Genomic DNA, 22,969 nt, shown 5'->3' on the forward strand with positions numbered 1-22,969 from the left:
CAGAGTGAAGTGGTGGGCAGGGTGAGAACAGAGGAACACAACTTCCACGTACAGAGCCCTTGCCATGTGCTCGTGGAAACTTTACAGGGGTTGAGACTACAAACATACACAGTACTCTGGAGCTTCTTTACATCTGTAAAACGGTTACTGTGCTCATAAAGACTGCCCGCAGACTTCATTTGGCTTCGACATACAGAGTCCCATTTAGTGCGGAAACTTGCCGGGCCCCGGGGCTCCCCGGTGCTAGTGGGGAACGTGCCCGGGAGCTCGGCCCAGGGGACAGGAGCACAGGGGGATCCTGTGTGCTCCCTCTGCGCTCCCTGGCCCTGAACACGCTTGCTTGAGGAAAAAGAAGCCGCCTGGGGCAGCAGGCCCTTGGGTGTCACGCAAAAGGAAGGGGCCATTTTGCCAAAGGTGCAATTCTGTTTTCACTCGATGCAACCGCGGATTTGACCAAACTTCTCTCTTCCCAGTTCAGAAGAGCGAGGGTCTTGGTGAACAAAGCTTGGGTACACTGACGTGAGACCACGTGTACACACCTACCCATCTTGCTAATTAAAGTAAATTAGCAGAGGGTGCAGAGGTAACATGGAAGAGGGGAGACGAATGTCTGCTTTAAAGAGGTCTGTTTACCCCCGTGTTTAAAAATAAGAACCCTGAACTCCCTTTCTACCTCATTCCGACTTCTTTAACATTTGTTTCTAATTTACCCAAGATCATAATCTTCACTGAGGACCACATGTGAGCCAAACTTGAACTTGAAAACCAAGCTGGGCCTTTTGTTCTGCCTGCGTTAATGAGCACACAAAGGGGCATCTGATTTCTCCCTCCCCTGACAGTCTGAACACCAGCTCCCATTTATGTAACTAACATCGTTAGAGTGGGCTGCAGGAGGCCTGTGGGCAACGCCCAGGGACGGGTATCAAGAAATGAAGGTCCCAATCCTAGCTGATTATTCACTATGCACCACTGAGACGAGTTATTACAAGCACTTAGCCTCATCTTTAAATATATTGACAGATGCCCACTAGTTGGATGCACGGAGTACGTTGAGTAGTAGTATGATGGTCTACAGAATTCCAGTTACTCAAAAATGAAGACCAAGCCCTGGTTCCCAAAGTGGGTTTGGCAGAGCACTTGTCCCATGAGCTGCTGCTTAGAAATGAGCCGGTCTACGGCACCTCCACTCACCCAGCAAATATTCACGGAGGGACTTCCGAACGCCAGGTGCTGGGAAGCCCACAGGGAACAGATCAGACCCGCCGGACCCACACCCTGCCTTCTTTAGTGAGTTTAGGATCCAGAGAAGACAAACATGTATCAGATCACGGTTAAGCCACATATTTACCAGCAGAGAAACGTCCTCATGTACAGCGAGCTGAGCTTCTGCCGCAGGGACCGCATCTAAGGCTGGTAGCCAGGGAGTATGAGGTGAGACTTACGCGCTGGGTGGGGGACGCAGGGTGGAGGCTAGTATTCCAAACACAAGGAAAGCCTTGGTCAAACAAGCCTGAGGAATCCTGCACAACGCACTCCCCGCTAAGAGACTCCTGGTGCCCGCTGGCATGTTAGAGGCGCCGGAAGTCCTGCAGGAATGAAGCAACAGGACTGCCACTAACATCCCAAGGATGTCACCCTGAGAAACGCTAATGGAGGCGCTGCTGTTCCCAGAGTCTATAAGAAACTTCAGCACAAAACAAAAGCTCTTGTTCGTATAATTGGGAAACTATCACGTGCCCTCTCAGAACAGCCAAAAGACGTCGGAGTTGCTAATGTAATTCTAAAGTATTTTCCTTGGCAAAGGCCTGTAAAAACATATGGCTTCCACAACTAACACACTCACGGCATCACAGACGAGGGGAAGTCCATCGCTACACGCCAGTAGGCACTCTTGTCTCCAGCACAGACATCTGCTTTGTTTTTAAAAGAATGTAAGCCTCTATACTGGGATGAATTGAGAAAACCTTCATAAAAAGTAAAATAAAAATGATCAACCACTGATGATCAACTTACAAGAGATTATACCCCAAAAGTGCTCAGAAGTGAACGATGATTTCCCTTGTTAGCCTAAAAAGGTCCAGAAGGAAGATAGACTTTTTGCTCTTGGTTATACAGGATACATTAAAAAGAGGGAAATGCAAATAAACAAATACTCATCCAGTCCAGATTTTGTGAACAAGGCACTGTGCTGGGGCGACGGCGATCAAAAGGGAAATACGACAGTCACTAAGAATGTGCATTCTAGAAAGCTAGCAATCCCAAACTGAGCTGTGTACCCAGGGAAGGGCACAAGGGAGAGCCTAAATTTCAAACGGGCAAGAGAGGCCTGAACACCCAGTTCCTGCAAAGCTGATAATGGTTTCCCTTAACCAAGCCCTTACTATGCCCCAGGCGGTGTCCCACGTGCTCCTGTACAACTTTATTTCATCTTTGCAACTATGAGGGAGCTCCTAGGAATATATCCAAATATGGCCTCAGCCTCAGCATTCAACGGAAATCTGTTGTTCAGTTTTGACTTCAATCTTCAGAAGGTCTGAACTTCTGCATGACGGGTGACCACGTGGTCACAGAGGTGACCAACGGACGTAATTAGTGTCACAACGTTGGAAAATAAGGAAATGAAGCAGGTCTGGATTCGCTGTCATTATCTGAACATGCCCTTTCAAACACAGGGAATCATTCCACATGTAATTTGAGCAGAAATCTCCTTATGAACTTTATCCGTTGAAATGCTAACAGTTGGCAGAAGTATATGTAGATATTTTATTGAAAAAATAAAATATGAGTGTGAAAAGTGTTCATTTCATAGAAAACAATTCTAAAGTTCAACTACAATTACTAAATAAATAGGAGGCTTAATTAACATCATTAATATTAAGAGTACATTATAAATAGAGAACATTACATACTTATAAAACAAAACAGCGATTAAATGTTTTAAAATTACAATAGGCATATCACAGTCTACCTATAAATTACATGGATTGCTTGGTATGCTCGTAACATTAAACAGAATAACCTTTAGGAACTATGTATACGCACCCTCAGATGCGACTCTAAATAACATGTTTCACTGGAAGGAATCAGAGCTCCTGGAAATGGCTGGCTCCAGGTGTGGGGCAGGAAATGCTCCTGGATGACCTTGGAATATCCTGCCACTCCGGTAATCAGGGCAGCATCAAAGACCACTAGGATCGTGCACACAAAAAGCCAACTGAAGGGGCTCCCACTGGCTAAAGATGAGGCAACATGAGTTTCAATAGGGATAACTGCAAATCGATTGAACTACATCAATAGGTTTAAGTCTGTGAGTTTGTAACGGTATTTGAAAAAGTAACTTCATTGGTCACCTTTGCAGGGCAACAGGAAACCAATCAAAAACTGGGGAGGGAATCAAACATTTAAACCGCCTTTTGCATACGATCGAGAGCAGGGGTCGGCAAGCTTTTTCTGTAATAGGGCCAGATCTTTTCAGCTCTGAGCCACTTAGGGCCTCACTGACAACGGCTCGCCTCAGCCCCTGCAATGCAAAAGCGATCCCAGGCAGTACGCAATGAGTGGGCATGGCTGTGTTCTAATACAACAGTCATGACAAGAAAACACAAACGCTGGTTTGGATTTAGTCTGTGGGCCTTACTCTGCTGACCGCTGATCTAAGGTAACTAATAGCTGATGAGAGGCAGTTTCTCTTTTTAAAAAGAATCACGGCTGATAAATGGAGAAGCGATGATACAACAGACTCTTGCCTTTTCTGGATGTGGGTCAGCATCACCAGGGATTGTTAATATCACACAGAGAAACACCAGACCTTAAGTGTCTCACGATGTAAGGACAACATCTACGACAGAGTCTTGCAAAAATAAATTTAAAAAGGAGCAAGAGAGAGATGAATCTTGAAGCTTGATCAAGAATCTAAATCCAGCTAACAATTTTCGAGAACTGCGGGGGGACAGAAAAAACATGTTTAAAGACACCAAGGGGTTGCATTAAATAAAAATCCAGACCGTGAGAAACCCCACAGGAGTCATCAGATAAAAACCTAAAAATCTTAATTAGGAAGTTCCTGACATTCTACAAAGAATGCAGAGCAGAATGTCAATTTTGTTACCTCAATATTTCACAAGATTTCAAAATCATGTATCATAATTTCTTGATAAATCATTGATGTATGATTGACCCAGACATAACAAAGACTATAAAAATTATGAAGAAACCATTTTTTAAAAGGACCAAACATATCTTGTTCCTTCATCATATTCAGTATTCAGAAGTATGCTATAAAGAAGCACAGAAACAATCTAGCAAATTATAGAGCTAAGAAATTATTGTTTCCGTGTTACAATGTCAAACTTTAAAAATCTGACCACCAATCTGGCCACAACCACAGTGTTTCTGGCAAGAAACATCAATGGATGTTAAACCAGTAGGTGAAAGTTTGATAAGAAACAGAATCTGTACATAGTCTCAAAGTATCTCCCCATGAGATACTTATTAATTACAAAGAGGAAAAAATAGTAACTTTCTTGGAGGAAGTGGGGAGACTAAATTTTAACAAGTGATCAAAATTAACATCACCTGAAAGTGGAAAAAGAGACAGCCCCTCGTAAGAGAAGCGTTGAGAAGGACACCACATCAGTTACAGTGTTCTTGCCCAAAATATATAACCTGAATCTACTCGAAGAAACATCAGGAAAAAAATTTTCCAAGACCTTCTGCAAAATAAATGGCTTGTATTCTTCAAAAGTCAACACAAGAGACACAGATCAAAAACCCATTCTAGACGCAAGGAGACTAAAGAGATGTGGCCACTAAGTACAAGACGCAGTCCTGGACCCATCCTGGACACCCCCAACGCCACCAAAATTTTTAAATGTTTTCTTTTGCTACAAAGGACATTAGGAAGACAAGCAGTAAAAATCCGAGTAAGGTCTACAGCTGAGACAGTAGGACTGTCTCTCTGCTAATTTCCTGACTTTCATCATTGTATCGTGGTGAATGTCCTTGGTTTCAGGATGTATGCATGAAGCTCTCTAGGAGTGAAGGGGCACTGTGTCTGCAACTGACTCTCAAATGATTCAGAAAAAAAGTCACAGAAAGACAGAAAGATTTATAAAATGTAATAAATGTTAACAGTTGGAGGAAAAGTACACGGATATTCTCCGTACTCATTTGCTCCTTTTTTTTTCTGTGTCTGAAATTATCCCAAAATAAAAAAATTATCCCAAAATACAACTAACTTATTCACATATATATATATGTGAATATATATGTGGATAAGTTGTATGTATGTCATTCTGTTTGATTAAGCTATTTGATTCAGAACTCACACAAACTGGTCATTCTTTTAAAGTGATACGTAAGTCTTCACAATGGGAACTGATAACCATGTACATTTAAAAAACCTGCACTAAGTACGGAAGCTGATGTACTAATTGTGTTTAAGATTTTCTGATTCTCCCCTGACCGTATCATTTAATCATTTCCTGTAAAATACTTTTAAATATTACAAGAAAATATCCACTTACTAAAATATTAGTTAAAAATTTTGGCCACTAAACATCTTAATCAAGTTATATTGTAAATTATTTTGATGACATTTCCCGTTTCTTTTTACATTCCAGAGACTCACTCTACGATGGCGATATTTAGTTTTAGCCTTGGACAAATCCTGGTTTTAAAACACAGTCCATTCAGCCAAAATGTTAATTCAGTGACCCTCAAACACAACCACTACCCTCAGTTTGCCTAAGAGGACCGTGGGGCACAGGGGCACCGAGCCAGACCATGGCCAGGCTGGGGTCCAAGGCCTGGCCAACTGTGGTCAAACCCCAGTCCCAGACCCCGTCGCCACTTATCCTGCTGGTTAGTGGAGGATGCTCCTCTATCCCTCAAGCCTCAGGCTCCTTTCCACACATTCCTCGCTCCTTCATTTTGGTACAAGGTCAAAGGACCAGCTTACTAAGGGGCTCTCCCCAACTCCAGACTCTCTCACCATCCCACCCCCTTCCTGTGTTAACTCTCCCTAGGAGGGCCTGGGAACACTCCTGGGAAGATCTCTTTCCCACTCTAAGCTTCACACCAGTGTCTCTCTCCCTGACAAGCATTTTATCCATAGAAAGTCTTATGCTGTAAAGTAGAAGTATAAAGCATTTTCACCTGACACATCTCTAAGACTCCTGCTACACCTCTCCTCTATGCACCCCGCCTGGAAACGCTTAAATAGATAATGTGATTCACAAGCAATGACTGTATCCAATTTACATACAAAGTAACATTCACACATGTGTAAGAAAGTGGGGCTGGTCAGGGGTGGGAAGGAGGCAAAAAATCAAGTCAACAGATGCACCCCACAACACGACATATTGTGGTCCCTAAGGAACCAAGTTTACCACCTCGAGATGTCAGAAGAAAGCCCAAGGGAAACTGAAGGGGGAGAAAAAACAGATGACACGAAGCTGCAGAGCACAGAAAAGCAAAGAAAGATTAAGACCGCAATGAACACCTTCGCTGACACTATAAAGACACCAGTCATGAAGGCTCTGACTCCACCCCAGGCAGACGCAGTGATTAAAAGCGCCTCTTGGTAAAGGGCTGGGAATGCCACTGGAAAGAGTGAGTGCAGAGATTCTGCTCATGACTCATTTTTCACTTGTACCCCCATTTCTTTGTATTTTGTTCCACATTAATTTGGCTGTCCGCTTTCAGTAGAAGGGAAATCGCAGCATCGTGGCTGAACGATGGCTTTACCCTCTTCTGGAGAGGCGACTCTGCGCCCTGCGCTCACTCTCAGTCTCAGCTCCCTCGCGGGTGAAACAGAGGTCGTACCAACAGACGTGGTGACAGTTGTAAATGGTGTGGTGTAGCGCCCCGGAAGACAGCAGGTGCCTACAGGGCTGTTTTTTCCAATTCTGATGTTTAAATACGCACGCTGTCAACATTCAACCGATGTCTATGAATCATTTATCTTGGGTCAGGGGTTCTAGTTTGATACAGAAATATTTTGAGGTGCGTTTTTTCCATAGCATTTCCTTCTGCCGGGGCTGCCATGGGCCTCTGAGCATCTCCACCGGCTGTCTGATTCAGGCAAGCCCACAGTCTCCCTGGGCTTGTGTTCCTTCCCCACGGGGTGGGCTGGAGGGTCCCTCCTAGCTCAGAGGCCTACGGGGTGCCCACGCAGGGCTCTTGCATAAGAACCATAAGAAGGGAGGAACACCCGACCCACCCCTACGACGTATGTGTTCTAAACCCAGCTGATTTTAGTGACTCTGGTGTATCCATTCTGGAATTTATGGAGAAGAGCTCAGCCCCAAACATCAGAAAGCACTACTGCCAACAGAGCTGGACTTGGAAATCGATCAGCATTCCATACCACTCATTCCTGCTTCTTTTGTTTTTCTTCTTATCATCAGATCCATCTGCTTCTCTTTTTATTTTTTCTGATATTCACTAATCTCAAACTCCCCTTTATTTTATTTACTTATTTTTATTGAAGTCTAGTTGATTTACAATGTTGTGTTTGTTTCTGGTGTACAGCACAGCGATTCAGTTATACAAATGCATGTATACTCTTTTTCATAATACATAATTACAAGATATTGAATGGGAAAAAAAGTTTCTTCTGTATAGCACAGGGAACTATGCTCAATATCTTGTAATAAACTTTAATGAAAAAGAATATGAAAACGAATATATGTCTGTCTATGCATGACTGGGACATTGTGTTGTGCACCAGAAATGGACACACTGTAACTGACTGTACTTCAAAAAAAAAAAAAAAAGATACTGAATGTAGATCCACCCATTTCTTAATCACAGTTACTAGTTCATATTTATGGAGCTGTTTTTCCACACACTTTTTATAGACATTCTTACAAATAATGGCCCCATTCACTTTATGATATATATGACGTTTATCCCACCAAGATTAGTGCCTTGTAATATGCAGATCTCCAGGAGGGCTTACCAAGGACCCCAGTGCCCCCTCAACGTCTATCAACCAAACTCAGAAGCCCCTCTTACTACTCTTACCACCATGTGACTCTTCTTCAGAAAGAGATCACCTGGAAGATAATTCGGTAAGTGAATGTAAAAAGTACCAAATTACCTGATTCCTCATTTCAAACAACCTCACACACTTACACACACACACAGGAAAGGTGAGAGGGGGACTCATACATTCTCTGTGTGAATGTTTAGTATTTACGTAGCCATCAATTTACTGAAAGAGTTATAGGCGATTGGAACTGCATTTGTAACTTATAAAGAATTTTTAAAAAGCAATTAATTTATCAAATATGTCATAAAATGTGCAAGAAGGAAATAGTATTTGCATGCTCGGTTCAGCAGAGCTTGGTTTGTTAACCAAACTATGTTGTAATCCAGTTGCAGGGGCAGTGGGCGAGGCTGTGTCTCCCACCTCCTTCCACGCCAGACACACTTGTGTATTCTTCCAACCCACCCATTTCAACAAGGAAAAACAGTCCCCAAGTGCAGAAAAGTTCGTGTCTGTGTTAGTAGATAGCCACTCTTTCCTCTGAAGCAGGGTAACTCGTGGTGGTGAAGTTCCTGGGGCCGCCCACTAAGGGTTATTCAAAGCCTCTGGAGCACAGACAGCCCCGGAGGAACAACTTCAACCACAGCCATCCAACTGTTTACTGGGGAAGCTACCTTCCCAGGTCCGATTTGTCAAGTAGGAACAAATGTGCCCGCCCTTCACCCCAACTGGTAACTCACGTCAGGATTTCTGAACCGGGAAACAAAGGTCACTGCCCTCCTCCCAAGAGGAGGAGGAGGGGCCAGTGTATCAGGCATGCGTGGAAAGCCACAAGGGTGGAAGGCCTAGACTTCGGACCCAACCAAGTTCAAATCTGGGTGCTGTCAATTACCAGCTGCGTGACCCTGAACAAGATACTTGACCTCTGCAAGTCTGTCTGCCCGGCAGCAAGATGGGAATTATAAGCATGTACTTCCAAGCAGATGAGAAGCTGTGATAAATATTCAGGTTTTAGTAACCAGGGCCAAGTGCTTTCCAGGGGGATGGGGCTATCGACACCCTTCAAGAACGGCAGCTGAGAGCACCCACTTCACCACACATTTGCCAGCCCTGAACAGTCGTAGACAAAATCTTTGTTATTCTGGTGACCAAAAAAAAAAAAAAGGGGTTCTTGTTTTTATTTGCATTTCTGACTACTTGGGAGGCTGAACATAATTTCACATATTTAGTATGCATTTGTAGTTTCTTCTTTCGTGAATTTTTTGTTTATATTTTGTATTTATTTTCTGCAAGTGGGGTGAACACTTGTTCCTCCTCTTGAATGAAATCGATTTCTAAATTGCTATCACACAGTTTGAAAGTATGTGTGTGACTTCACTTCCTGTCCCGAGGACCCCAGGTACCTGGAGTTACCGTCCCTTATGACTTTCACCAAAACTCTTGAAAAGGGCCATGTTCAGGAAGACTTTTTTATGATTTTATTTTCAAACTCTTAAGTGTATTTCTAAACTAAATGTTCATTTTCCCATGAAAATTGGAAGGTCATGCACGTAATGAAAAGGAAAGATTTAGGATTCTGAATCTAAATCTTCAGAACCTTAAAGATATCTATTAATTGAGGGATAATTCAGAGCATCTCAGAAGGAAGCTGTCCAGTGCCCCAGAGCTGTTCCCGGGGCAGCGCACACAGTATAGAGGGAAAGGTCAGCCCCCTCACTCCCCTCATGTTCTCTCACTCCCAAATGCCAAGGTTTTGGAAACTGCAATCATTTCAATCCAGTCTGGGGGAAGATAATAAAACATGGGCTGTATAAAAACCTCCTCTAAAAATACACTATTAGATTAGCCAGTGTGGGGCCATTTTTGACAAACTTTTAAGCGGTCAGTCAGTCCCTTCCTATCCCCAATCACTTATCGCACCCCAGCATCTGCCCCTGGATGCTAATGCGTTGTGTTTCAATCCCCACCTCTGTTCCCCTTCAAAGTCAGCCAGCTCCAGACAATAAAAAGAGGAAAAATTTCCCAAGTGTGTCATATCTTTCAATCAACGCACAAACATTTCATTCTTTAACATGGAGCCAAAGGTTCCCAACAAGTTGGGCTTTATAACTGGGTACAGAGGAAGGGCCTGCCAACAAAACTCCAGCCAACTTGCCCTTGGTTTTACTGAGAATCTCAAAGCCATCCAGCTGCCCAGTGCACTCCTCCTCAATTTCTGCAGCTCTGTGTCTGCATTTTCCTACATCCCCCTCTTCAACTTGGGCTCATCTGCAAAGTCCAGAGAACAACACCGACTGGGGAGCACCCTCCATCTATGGAGGGAGAAGACTGCCGTCTTCCCCAAGTTCTCAGTCTCATCTCTTCCTCTGAGCTTCTCCCCCATTCACCCTCCCCCACCCTCCCGCCCCTACAATCGAGCTCCCACTCCAGCATCCCAAACGGACTTCCAGAGCCTGCAGCTCTTCCCCTCCCTGTCCCTGGCATAGCCCATCTTCTTGAATGGGTTGTCCAGAGTCTGGCTTTTCAACATATCCCAGACCGCAAGTGCAATGCGTAAAGCATGCTGCTCGCAAGTGCGGGAGTCTGGTGTGGGCTCTGGCTGAGGAGTGACGGGTGGGCCACACCGCAGGACCAGTCAGCATGATGGAACCTTGACATCCAGTTGAGAAGCCTGAAGCAGTCTCGGCCTCTGTACCTTTTATCATCACTGCCTGCCTGGAATACTGCTCTCTGTGGGCACGAATTACTTCCTAATTAGTGAATTCCCAAAGCTCATTTTGACTCCTCAATCCACTTGTCCCCTCCCTCTGTGGCATCTGACACTGAGGACCGCCCCACCCCTTTGCCTTCCCTCCAGCTTCGGCACCATCACAGGACGGCAAGTGCTCCTTTCCAGCCTCCCTCAGGGACCTGCTTCTCTGCTTTGAGAGCCCTCTCCCCTTCTTCTCTCCCTCCCTGGCATCAGCCAGTTGCTGTAGTTTCAACTATTCCCTTAACATCCCCTCAAACCCGATGTGTCTCCAATGAGCCTTATCGGTTCCTCCGAGTGAGAGCCTCTGGCAAAATGCATGGGCTGTTATTGCCAAAGCAGTTCATGAGCATCTGTCCGGCACTAGGGAGGCACAGACGGCAGGCCAGGGCCCCACCTGCAGGAAGTCATCCCCCAGGTCGCCCCGGCTCAGACACCAGGCGTGAGCGGACATCAGCTACTTTCTTCCTCCGGTACCACCGCTCCCCGCACAAAATCAAGCAACCGACCCAGTCTCTCATCCTACCCTTCCTCTCCATTAGGACACTCTTAAGTCCCTTCCACTTCACCCCTGGACTTCCGTGAGTCTCCTAAACAACCTAGGTCCTCCCAGGTCCTCTCCCCACAGTCACTGTTCCCTTTCTCAGCACATGCACGACTCACACCTCTTCCCAGCAGAACTTTGGGTGGTTCTCTGCCGCCCCTTGAAGGAGATCAGATTCCTTCACCCGCATTCAACGTCTGGCCCCTTATCCTTCCAGGCAAATGGAAGAACTTACATTACCCAAAACAGCCCTGAACTTTCCCCTCCTCCGCGTCTTTGCTCTCCCTGCGCTGGCTTCTACGTCAAGATGCGGGTGACGAACTTCCAGCTTTCACTCTAAATACCTTTGTATTGTTCAAATATTTTATAATCAATAAGAATTACTTTGAATGAAAGAATGATGAGTTTCAGGGACTAGTTTAAAACAATTTCCTTTACTTGCCTTCCTTGATCATGCCAGCCCAAGACAGTTTTTCTGTTCTTTTTATTCTAAAAATGCTCTGAACTTTACTGACTCTTTACATGGACCTTCTATTACAGTGGTCTGTACTAACATTACTTCTTCCTAACTCAATTTTTAAGTCCTTCAGGGCAAAGCTGGGTCTAATTCATCCTAACCCTCACAGCCCCTTAGTCATTCCCCAGGATAGGTCCTCAATAAATAGCAGATGAAGTCGAGGGGCTACGACTTTATCTGGAAGATGCCAATCTGAATTTCCCCCAGTTTAGCAAGAAAAAGTTGACTCTAACGTGGAATGTAAGTAGGATCTTTGCATTACGGATTTTCCAGTGAGTTAACTGTTTAAGTTCTTATTTATGCCAGAAGTCTTTGAGGAACTTTGCACAACACTGTAGAGGCTGGAATACGCTACATTAAAGGTTAGGGGTGTGTGTGTGTGTGTGTGTGCGTGTGCGTGTGCGTGTGCGTGTGTGTGTAAATGCACTAGCCTGCTTTCTGATCAAGAATCCCTAGAGGTGAGATCAATGAAGACTGGGACCAACCTACAACTTCCCAAAATTAGAACAGAGCACGCAGGTATTCCCTGCCAGATCCACCCACCCACAGAAAAAGGGCTCACAGGGTTTGAGTCCCTCCGCAGAGCTTTTCACCCATTGTCACCTCAGCAGTCTAAGTATCAAAACTTCAGCCAGGCAGGCAGGGCCCTCGCAAACGCTTGTTCCATGCGAAAAGCCCTCATTAAACCCTGAGTTATATTTAGAAAAAAATGGAACAGAAGTTATATTTAGATGAAATGGCTTTAAAAAATTTTACCAAAAGCAGCATGTTTCTACTGATCTGCCAGAAGCAAAGGTTTTACTTGGCTCTAACACACCACCCCTAAAAACGGGGAACCCCTCGACACGTGTACAAAGGTTTCTGCCGGGGGCCTTCATGCCCGGCAAGATGCTCACGGGAAGCAGTGGGACACGAAGGACGGAAAAACCGGCCCACGTCTGGAGAACAGAATAATTTCAGACAGAAATCTGAGTTAAGATGGGCTGAGAAACATGTGATTAGCTTGGTGTTTGAGCTGCACAGCAGCAGCTCTCAAATCTACTCGCTGGACCCCAGAACCACAGATTCTCTCAGCAGCGCCACCTGGAAGCATCATCCTCCAGACCGTCCTCAGCACTCACGCTGCGGCCACAGCGAACTCCTCTCTGTCACCTCTGCAGCTCGCTCGCTGAGCCACGGGCAACATTTTCTTTCTGGCTCTGATTAGTCCAACTATTTTTCAACATCCACTTTCTTCTGTGTTAACTGACATTTTCCTAACAAAATTCTAGTCAACAGCACCGAGGTGGTTCGGTCACGGGCGCAGCCTGGTCATGAATGACGGCAGAATTTCGGGTGACCCTCGGGAGGAGTGAAAGATGGCTTGTGGTGGTCAGTCCTCTCCTCACTGGCCACAGGGTCCCCAGGGCTCCAGCTGACAATGAATCATGGCTCGGAGGCTTGGCACACACCCCAGGTTAAGGGGACCTCTTCTCTAAAGAGCTTCAGGAAGAGGCCACTTCCCAGCCTCCCAGCCAAAGCAGAGTGGAGGACAAAGGTATTCCAGTGGGGGGAGGAGACGGCCGGACTGCAGGACTGGCCGCCCCCAGTTGTCCCAGAAGGAATTTTGCCAGTGGGTGAGGATGCTGCAACCCTGCCGCGTGCTATTCCTAGGGTCAATTAACACCCTGAAAACACTCCAGCCAAACCTCACTTTTGCCTCTGGCTTGGTATTTCCAGGAAGTGTTCTAGCAGAAGAGAACTGAGGTCACCCAATTTTATACCACTTACAGGCCTTAGAACAGCAAGACCTATGGTTGTGAAATTTAGAGGTCAAACGAAAAAAAAAAATACCTCGGCTGCCAAAGAGAGGCCAGAGCATATATTCCAGGCACCACCCCTTCTCAGCCTTCCGTCACCTTCCTCCCATTCCTCCCCCCACAACCATATCTATCTACATTCATTTTTAGCAGGCCAGGACCCCCACAGAGGGCCAGGTCATCTGCACCTATAGTTTGCCTACAGTGAGAATCACATTAATTACATCAATATAATCATCCAGAGGAAAAGCACCATCTCAGTCCTCCAGTCCAGACAATCAAGTGCTTAAGTGTTTCCTCACTCGCTTTCCTAACAGTCACTGACGCCCAAGGAAAGGGTCAGATTAGCAGGTTCCACTGAGCCGAGCTAACCGCAGGAAACTTCACTGAACTTTGCAACCAGGCAGGTCAAAACACAATGACAGGCACATAAGGGGCAGGAACAATGTGGGTCTTGAACTGACTTCGGCAAGGGCAGTTCACCAAGGGGATAAGATGGAAGTGTAAGAGTGGGACGGGACATACTAAGTCCTGTTCGAAGGATCGACAGCGAGAGGGTGAGTGTCCTTGGAGGCTCAAAAAGGAGGATGGTGACAAGGGCCCAGGGAAGGGAGCAGCTGCAGGGATGAGCAGGGATAGTCAGAAGCATGCAGAGGGGAAAGGTCAGCTTGCTCCAGGAGGGCTGCAAACACCCCACGCAGGCCTGGATTTAGTAATCAGGAATCCCCAGTACCAGCAAGAAATCAACGTTCGGAAGCCCTTAGGCTAAAGAACACGTGATTGGAGAAAAGGTGGTGAAAGATGGCAGGAGGAGGGAGGGGACTGACACAAACAAAATCTGTGCCACGTGTGCTCCTGGGAAGGGGGAAGAAGAGCAGCATATGAAGACAGGCAGTTGTTATCAACGAGGAAGAATCAAAGTGCCCTCATGTGAAACGGGCAGGGGAAAGGCACAGCCAGCTTGGGTGAAATAACTGGTCATATTTGGAACATTTCTGGTGACTTTATCTGCAGCAGGACATGGATCAGTGCTGACTCACAGAAATGCCAAACCCCTCTTCCCAGGCATCTAAAGGTAAAATGGAAAAAGGGGACTCTGATGGTGTAACAGTCTCACACACAGTTATAGGAACCCTACTAAAACTTTCAGAACTAAGCTGCATTTGCAGACATGGAAGAGAATCTGTGAAAATCTGAACAAAGTGGCTGCAACTCGTTTGCTCAACTTCTACTCACACCTTTTTTCTTTCAATATGAATGAGAAAAAGCAACAGCCAGGTGCCCAACTCCAGCTCCTGTTCAGGACTTATATTTGGGACTTCCTGAGATGCTCCAAAGCAGAGCCAAAGGTGCAGCGTCGGCCCTGATTGAATGGTGAAGGCTGTGTGGTCCTACTCCCCTCTCGGTTGGTCACACCTTCACTCCCACACCCCAGCTGGCCAGGGGAGCGCCCCCACTGAACCCGCAGCAGCGGCCTCCGCTCTCCACCGACCGCTGTACCGCGACAGCGGGGATCCTGCACTCAGCACCGGTTTCCCGGGCAGCACTTTAATTATGATCATTATTTAAGGACAGCTTGAGCATAAATTGAGTTTGTTGGGCCGGCTCCTAAGGCACCAAACACCTCCCACCTCGAAGCAAGCAGGAACTGGCAGACACTGGGAAGCTGGGCAGGAAGCAGAGAACTACTCCGATGCGCGGGGCGCCCAAGCAGCAGTGCGCAAGAGCCTGGCGCATAGTAGGTAGGCGTTCATCCAAGATCTGCCATCCGATCTAGCACCTGGACAGGGGGTCCTGGGGTGGGGTGGCAGCTCAGGGGACAAAAAAGCCAGGCCAGCCCGGGGTTGCGCCCTTCGCGACGCGGGGGAACGGGAGTTTAGAGCCGGGAAGGGGGGCGATGGAATCCGCCCTCATTTGCACGTCGTCTGGGGCCCGGTCAATTTGCTTAATCACGGCTCTAAATGCCAGCGCGCAGCACACAATGCGCGCCCATTAACAGGTTTAAAGTGTCGCAGCGCTTGCTTTAAATGAGAAAAGCCTGCAACAAAGGGGGAAAAAGCCAAGTTCCTCAACTTGAAGAATGCCTCGATTCGCCCTCGAAATCATTCGGCGCGTTTAAAATCCCGAGCTCTACAGAAAAGTTGAGGCCCCCGCGCGAGGGATGGGGGTGGCGAGGGTGTGTGTGCGAACAACCCGCCACGAATACTGGGTTTCTTAGGAACCAACTAGCAGCCGCCCAGCGAAATTGGAGTCGTGGGGCGACGTCGCCAACCCAGCTCCCCCAGGCCCACTGCCCAATTGCCAGGGAAAGTTGACCGATTTCCAGGAAGAAAGCAACACCTCCCCCCCCCCAAGAAAAAACCCGGCACAAATCCAAGTTTTCCTTTAGTGCGAGCAAAGGATTTTGGAGACCGACGAAGACTCCAGAAGTGGCCCCAAAGCCGCTCCCCAGCAAAAGGGGAGAATGTAAAGGAACTTTCTTTCATCCAAGCACTGCCCAGCGCAGCCTAACGCTCGACCGCCGGAGTAGTTCAACTCCGTAAGCAAGTTTTGCCCAGGATCCGCACGGGACGGCCCCATCCCCCACCTCGCCGCCGAGCCCGGGGGCGCATCTCGCCGGCCCCGGCCGCCCACCCGCCCCGGAGCGGCCGGACGGGCACTCACCGTGCGCGCTCCTCCGGGAGACAGGGGTCCGTTGGGGAGGTACGGGCTGCTCAGGTCCGGGATCATCAGAAACGGGTACCCAGGGTAAGGGGGGCCCTTAAAGAACGCGCCGTCCTGGGGCCTTCTCACTGCGGGCAAGACCAAGGCGGGGGTGAGGCTGAGGCCCCCGGGACGGCGCCGCGGCAGGGGACCCGAACGCGCCCCAGGACGACTGCGGCAGACAGGGGCAGGGAGCAGGGGCATGGCCACGGGGGCGACGGGGACCGCGGGCGGGCCGGGCTGGGGCGCCGAACGCCGCGGGGCCGGGAGTGGGGGCTGCCCGAGCCGGCACGTACCTTCGGCGAAATAGTCCCGCGGCTTCTGGAAAGCGTCCCGGGCGGGCTGCGGGCGCCTCTCCGCCTGCGGAGGAGACACAAAGGCGAGGAGGGCGGTGAGCGAGCGCGGGGCCGGGGCCCCCGGGGATCGGCCGCGGGAGCCTCCTCACCTCCGAGTCCGAGCTGCTGCTCTGGTTCTCCGACTCGTTGACCAGGGACGACTTCACCTCGTCCAGGTCCCGCTGCGCCGAGGCGCTGTCGCTGCTCGGCTCCTGCTCCTCGCCCCCCTCATCCTGGAAGGGGATCAGCTCGTCGTTGGCCCCGAGGTCGTCCCCTCCGCCGGCCGCCCCGGCGCCCGAGCCGCCGCCGCCGCCGCCGCCGCCGCCGCCGCCGCCGCCTCCCCCGCTGCCGCCGCCGCCGCCACCGCCGAGCTGGGGCATGGTGGGGCCGCGGGCCGGGGCCGCTGCTCTCGAGCCCCTCGCCGCCCGCGCCCGGCCCGGCCCGGCCCGGCGCGCGCCCCTCCCTCCTTCCCTCCCGCTCGCCGGCCCGCTCCGCTCGCCGCCGCGGCGGCCGCAGCAACCAAGTTTGACAGGGCGTGGCCCGGCGGGAAGCGGGGCTGGCGCGGCCGGGCCGGGGCGGGGGCGGCTCGGCTCGGGCCCCTCCGACTGCGCGGAGCCCAGGGCTCCCCAACTCGCCGCCACCGCCTGCTCGGCCGGGGCGTCCCAGAGCCTGGCCCGCCGGGGAGGGGCGAGCGGGGAAGGAAGGAGGGACCGGCGCGCGGGGCAGGGGGGCCGGAGGGAGGAGCCCCGGCTGCAAGCTGACACCCGCGCGCCTCGCGGAACCCGGAGCGCTCCGGCGCGCACACACTCTCGCATTCACACTCGCACGCCGCTCGCTCACACCTTCCGGGGCTGCGCCTCCCCGCAGCGCGCACCGCCCTCGCCCCTGGACTCGCCGCGACCCCCTCCCCGCGCCCCGCCCCACACCCCGGCGGCCCTGCCCCCACCCTCCGCCCGCCCGCTCGAGTCCCGCCCCCACCCCAGGCATCCCCTAACTTTCTTCGCCAGAACCCCCAGAACTCCGCACCGCGGCCGCACCCCCTCCCACCGTATCCGCGCGCTGGCGGGCGGCACTGCCCCCTGCGGGAACGTTTCGGACCCACAGACCCGCCGGGGCCACTTGGTGCCTGGAGTTCTCCGAGCGGAGGATCCCGTCCGGCCTGGTCGCCCTCGCCGGGTGCGTAAGGCAGAGAATTAGGGAAATGTATGGCACCCCGGAATATGCCGAGCGGCCTTCCACCCCTCTTTCCCGTGGGGTTCCAACGCGCACCCCGCTCTAGTCCAGGTTTTCGACTTTACTCAGGTGTCCAGAGTCACCCCGGCCAAAATCCCAAAGAGCACCTTCACCCCACAGTTCCGGATGCATAGATTTTTAAGCGAGTAACTCACGGTCTTGGGTTCAAAAGAATTCGGATTTGGTTCGTTGCAAAGGAAAATTGTCAGCCCAGTGACCTCAGAAGCTTTCACAAAGCTGCCTCGGTAGCCGATGGGCGTATGAAAAATGCCCAACCTGCCTCACGCTTAAAGAAATGCCTCCTGTGATCACATTAAGGTATCATCTCTTCAACCAGTTCGGGAAAGTTTGAAAAAATGCATCTTGTGTCATCCACGGCGGAGAACCGTAGGTGAGTGCGTCCGTTTTAAAAGCAGCCTGGAAGGCAGAACTAGGAAACTATTTTGAACGCAGCTGGCAGACGTTTTCTACAGCGATGTGTCCACATGTGGTCAAAGTCACAAATATGAGAAAGCTGAACGCAGATGGGAGGTTGGTAAAAGGTATTCCGGGTCTTTCTTAAAGTGACAGATTGTGCAGCAACCAGCTCAGCAGAATGAGGCCCCTGCACACACAGATCCTAGAATAATTCTGGAGGAACACACCTTTCAGCGAAAGTGCATATGGTGCTGGCTCTTCATTTTTGTTCTCTAAAAGTCACATACCTGCATTTGTTTCTTCTTAGGAAGGAAGTCTGAGAAGACGCACACCAAATTATTATGAATAAATGTTTCTGGGCAAAGGGACACGTAAGAGGAGAGGGGCAGTTTTCTTTTCTACTTTCTACAATTTTTTTTAAATTTTTTGGAGGGGGAGGGAGGTAATTAGGTTTATCTGTTTATTTTTGGAGGAGGCACTGGGGATTGAACCCAAGACCCCATGCATGCTAAACATGCACTCTACTCTATACTGAGCTAAACCCTCCCCCTACTTTCTACATATTTTATTGTTTACAACAAGCAGATATGCTTTATCTATATTTTCACACAATTAGTATAGGAATATAGTCTCATAAAACTTCTTCAAATAATATAGATGTATCTTGAGTGGCATCTTGAGTGAAAAGTAGAAGCTCCTCTCTCCCCACCTCCCTCCCACACCTCCCTCCAGGTACTTACTGTTACTCGTTTGGCATATATTCTCCCAGACATTTTTTAGGCAGTTACATACGCATGTAAACACAGATACAAATGTTCAGATTTACTTTCACGTAAACAGAATTATACTGTTCATATGATTGCAGGATATTTCATTTTTATAAGTATTTAAAAGTAAAAAGGTTTTTCACGTGGTCCATAAACATATGAAAAAGCTATCGTATTAGTTTCCCATGGTTGCTGTAACAAAGCACTGCAGACTTGGTGGCTTAAAACACCAACAGTGCATTCTCTCGCTGTTCTGGAGGCCGGAAGTCCGAAATGAGTTTCACTAAATCAAAATCAAGGTGTTGGCAGGGCCCTGTTCCCTCCGAGGCTCCAGGGAGAATAAACTCCTCGTCTCTTCCAGCTTCTGGAAGCTGCCAGCGCTCTTGTGATTGCATCACTCCAATTTCTGCCTCCGTCATCACGTTGTCTTCTTGCTTGTCTTTGTCAAATCTCTCTCTGCCTTCTGCTTACAGGGAAGGACACTATGATGTCACTTAGGGCCCACCCAGATCATCTTGGACAATCTCCCCATCAGGATCTTTAATCACACTTGCAAAGACCCCTTTTCCTTATAAGGGAGCATTCACAGTTTCCAGGGGTTAGTTTATGGACGTGTCTTTGGGAGTGAGCCATTATCAACCTACCACACCTATCAACCTCGAAGAAATGCAAACGGAAACAGCACAGAGATACCTTTTCCCACCTATCAGATTGGCAAAGGCAGAAAAGAGCGACACCCAGCATTGGCCCCTGTGCTGAGAACACACAGCTGCTGGGCACGCCCTTGTGTAACATTTCTGAAGTTTGGCAATACCTATGAAAAAATCTTTAAAAGTATAAACTCTTTGACCCATCTCTGTTCTTCTAGGATTTTATCCTAAGGAAATAACCAGGTACACAAGGCAACCCATAGAAGTGTCTTTATCCCAGTGAAAAGCTGGGAACAACCCCAGGGTCCTCAAATAGAGAAATGTTAAATGAAATCATATTCTTTAACAGGGTTTTTATTTATTTTATTTAACAAGGCATGGAGGCCAGGAGGCCTCCCTGGGATCTGTAGTTGAACCAGATGGGGCAGAGGAAGATCAGAATGAGGGTCAACTCATAGAAAACAAACTAATGGTGACCAAAGTGGAAAGGGGTAGGGGGAGGGATAAATTAGGAGTCTGGGATTAACGGATACAGACTACTATATAGAAAATAAACAAACAAGGACCTGCGGTACAGCACAAGGAACTATATTCAATATCTGGTAATAACCTATAATGGAAAAGAATCTGAAAAGGAATACACACACACACATGCATATATATAACTGAATCACTTTGCTGTACACCTGAAACTAACACAACATTGTAAATCAACTATACTTCAATTAAAAAAAAAAAAAAGAATGTGGGTCAGTGGCCACTGTTCTGGGCACTACCACAGTAGTCATGGCTATTTTTGTTTTACCCGACAGGTTGCAAATTCCCTGGGGCACAAATCATATCCTGTGCATACTTAGCTTTCCATCAATAGACGCTGATGTTGGTTGAGTTAATGAGCAAATGTATACATGAACTTCTGTTTTGGAGAAACTTTTGAAGTGTTACAGAGCAGTGAAAATAATCATAATGGCCACTATTAGGTCGTTAATGTATTCATTCAACAAGTCATTGTTCACTTACTACGTTTCAGGTATTGTGCTAGGAGGCACTGGAAACACAGCAACAGACGAAACAAAGCAAAACAAAGCAAAACGCTGCTGCCATGTCCTCATGGAACTTACCTTGTAAGTGGGGGAGAATTTATTGGGCACCTACTATGTTTCCTCTCAACTCCTGCCCCTTCGTCTGTATCACTAATTTAGCATTTACCAATAGGTACTGAACTGTGAGTCATAGTTTCCTGTATGTATGCACTGTCCCTGGGGCCAACTCTTACACTGAGTTAACGTTGCACAATCAATTGGCTAGAAAGTAAGTGGAGAGAGAAGACTAGGAAAGGAGCTAATGTAGTTTTTTGGGGGGTTTTTTGTTTGTTTGTTTTTTTGATTAGATCTGAACTAGGGTGGGCCAATGGGATGCACTGAGGGGAAGGATCTCTGACTGTAAGAAAATGTATTACGGTCAAGAGAACTTGCATTCTGAGGAAAGGCGATGAGTTTTGCCTGGTTTAGAACCTCGTATAAATGGAATCATACAGTACTTTGTATCTGGCTTCTTTTGCATAAAATTATTCTTGTGAGATTTATCCATGTCGCCATTGCATGGAGCAGCAGTTTTGTTTTGTTTTTTCTTTTCTTTTTTGAGTTGCTGTATAAGTTATATCATATGAGCACGCCCTAATTTATGGATCTATTGTTTTGTTGATGGACATTTGAGTAGTTTCACCAACACAAGTGATGCTGCTAGGAACGTTGTTCTCTACATTGTTGGACAGTCACTTCCACTGAGTCCTGGGAGTGTAATTGCTGGGTCACGGGATGTGCATTTGTTCAGCTTTATTAGATAGCGCCAGTGAGTTTTCCAAAGTGGGCATACCAATTCGCACTCCCGCTGATAGTGCACGATAGTTCCATTGCCCCACATCCTTGTCCACACTTGGTGTTGCCAGTATATCTTTTAATAGCTTTAGCCATTCTGATGGGTGTATATTAGTACTTCATTATGGTTTTGATTTAGATTTCCCCAGTGACTGATTTTGTTGACTGCCTTTTCATATGTTTCTTGGCTATTTGGATATTTTCTTTTATGAAATACCCATTCGAGCCTGTTACCTATTTTTCTCTTGGGTTGTCTGTGTTTCTCCCATGGAGAAAATGCAGGTGTGAGTTCTTTATACATCCTGGGTATGAATATCTTGACAGACATGTCTAATGCAAGTGTTTTCTTCTGGTCTGTGGCTTACCATTTTACTGTTCTACTGCTGTCATGTGAGGAATAGAAATCTTAAGTGTAATCTAGTCCACTTTATTGTTAGTGCTTTGCTCACACCAGAGTCATGAAAGTATTCTCATGTATTATGTCTTAGGGACTATTGTTTTTCTTTAAGTTTAGAGCTGCAATCCATCTGAAATACATCTTTGTGTGTGGCTTGAATTAGAGGTCAAGGTCCTCCCTTCTGTAGGTACGGTTGCCAGTGCCATCCTTTCCCCCTTCATAGCAACTTACACTCCCACTAGCATACAGTAGTTCCAGTGCTCTACATTCTCGTCCACACTTGGTATTGACAGTATGTATTTTAGTGGCTTTACCATAAATCACAAGTCGAGGTGTGGGTCTGGCTCTAGATTTTCTCCTTAGTCCATCTGTCTAAACTAGCACTGATGACACATTACAGATACGTAACAAGCCTTGAAATCTGTCAGTGCAAGTTCTTCAACTGTTCTTCAGGGTCATCTGTGTTATTTTGGGCCTTTTAAATGATACAGTGTTTCAAAATGTAGGTTTTATTGTTATTGAGACATAGTGAGGCCAGATGACTTTCTTTGAAAACATAGTATGTTATTCACAGTTTCAAGAGGAGGGGGCATGCCAGGCCATGCAGGGCCACTCACTAAAGCACCAGGGAAGGAGCCAGGAGAAAGCATGGGCAAGAAACCTTATTGTGGTTTTCATGGGGAACAATGGGTGAGGCGACAGGCAGGCTAAGCAGGTTTGGGATTGGCTTATTTAAGTCATTTCAGCAAGCTCTGGGGCATAGGATCTGCCTTGAGTTATCTGGTACTGGACATGGGACGATCATGACAGGGGAATATTGGCCTAGAGTGTAAGAGCCCAATAAAGATAGCAGTGTGGGGGAGGGGCGGTGAGCTTTGGCTTGGTTGTGGAAGTCCCATTCACAGGGGGGTCATTTGCTATCTCTAGGAGTTAGCTTGCCTGGGAGGGGCAGTCTCTCCTGGGTCAGCAAGGCTCTCAAGATGTGAAA

At 47.9% G+C, this 22,969-nt stretch overlaps 1 protein-coding gene across 1 annotated transcript in view; it reads right to left on the reverse strand.

Annotated features, from left to right (window-relative positions):
* The window catches only part of TCF7L1 (transcription factor 7 like 1), a 144,540-nt gene extending 127,520 nt beyond the window's left edge, over window positions 1-17,020 (reverse strand). The window contains exons 1-3 of the mRNA XM_031440981.2: window positions 16,751-17,020; window positions 16,602-16,665; window positions 16,267-16,394 (exon numbers count right to left, since the gene is read on the reverse strand). Of these exons, the coding sequence (XP_031296841.2) occupies window positions 16,267-16,394; window positions 16,602-16,665; window positions 16,751-17,020 (462 nt within the window). The remainder of the gene's footprint in view (window positions 1-16,266; window positions 16,395-16,601; window positions 16,666-16,750) is intronic.
* Window positions 17,021-22,969: the final 5,949 nt, after the last annotated feature.

Source organism: Camelus dromedarius, chromosome 33, assembly GCF_036321535.1.
Source record: "Camelus dromedarius isolate mCamDro1 chromosome 33, mCamDro1.pat, whole genome shotgun sequence".
In the NCBI taxonomy this organism is placed as follows: Eukaryota; Metazoa; Chordata; class Mammalia; order Artiodactyla; family Camelidae; genus Camelus; species Camelus dromedarius.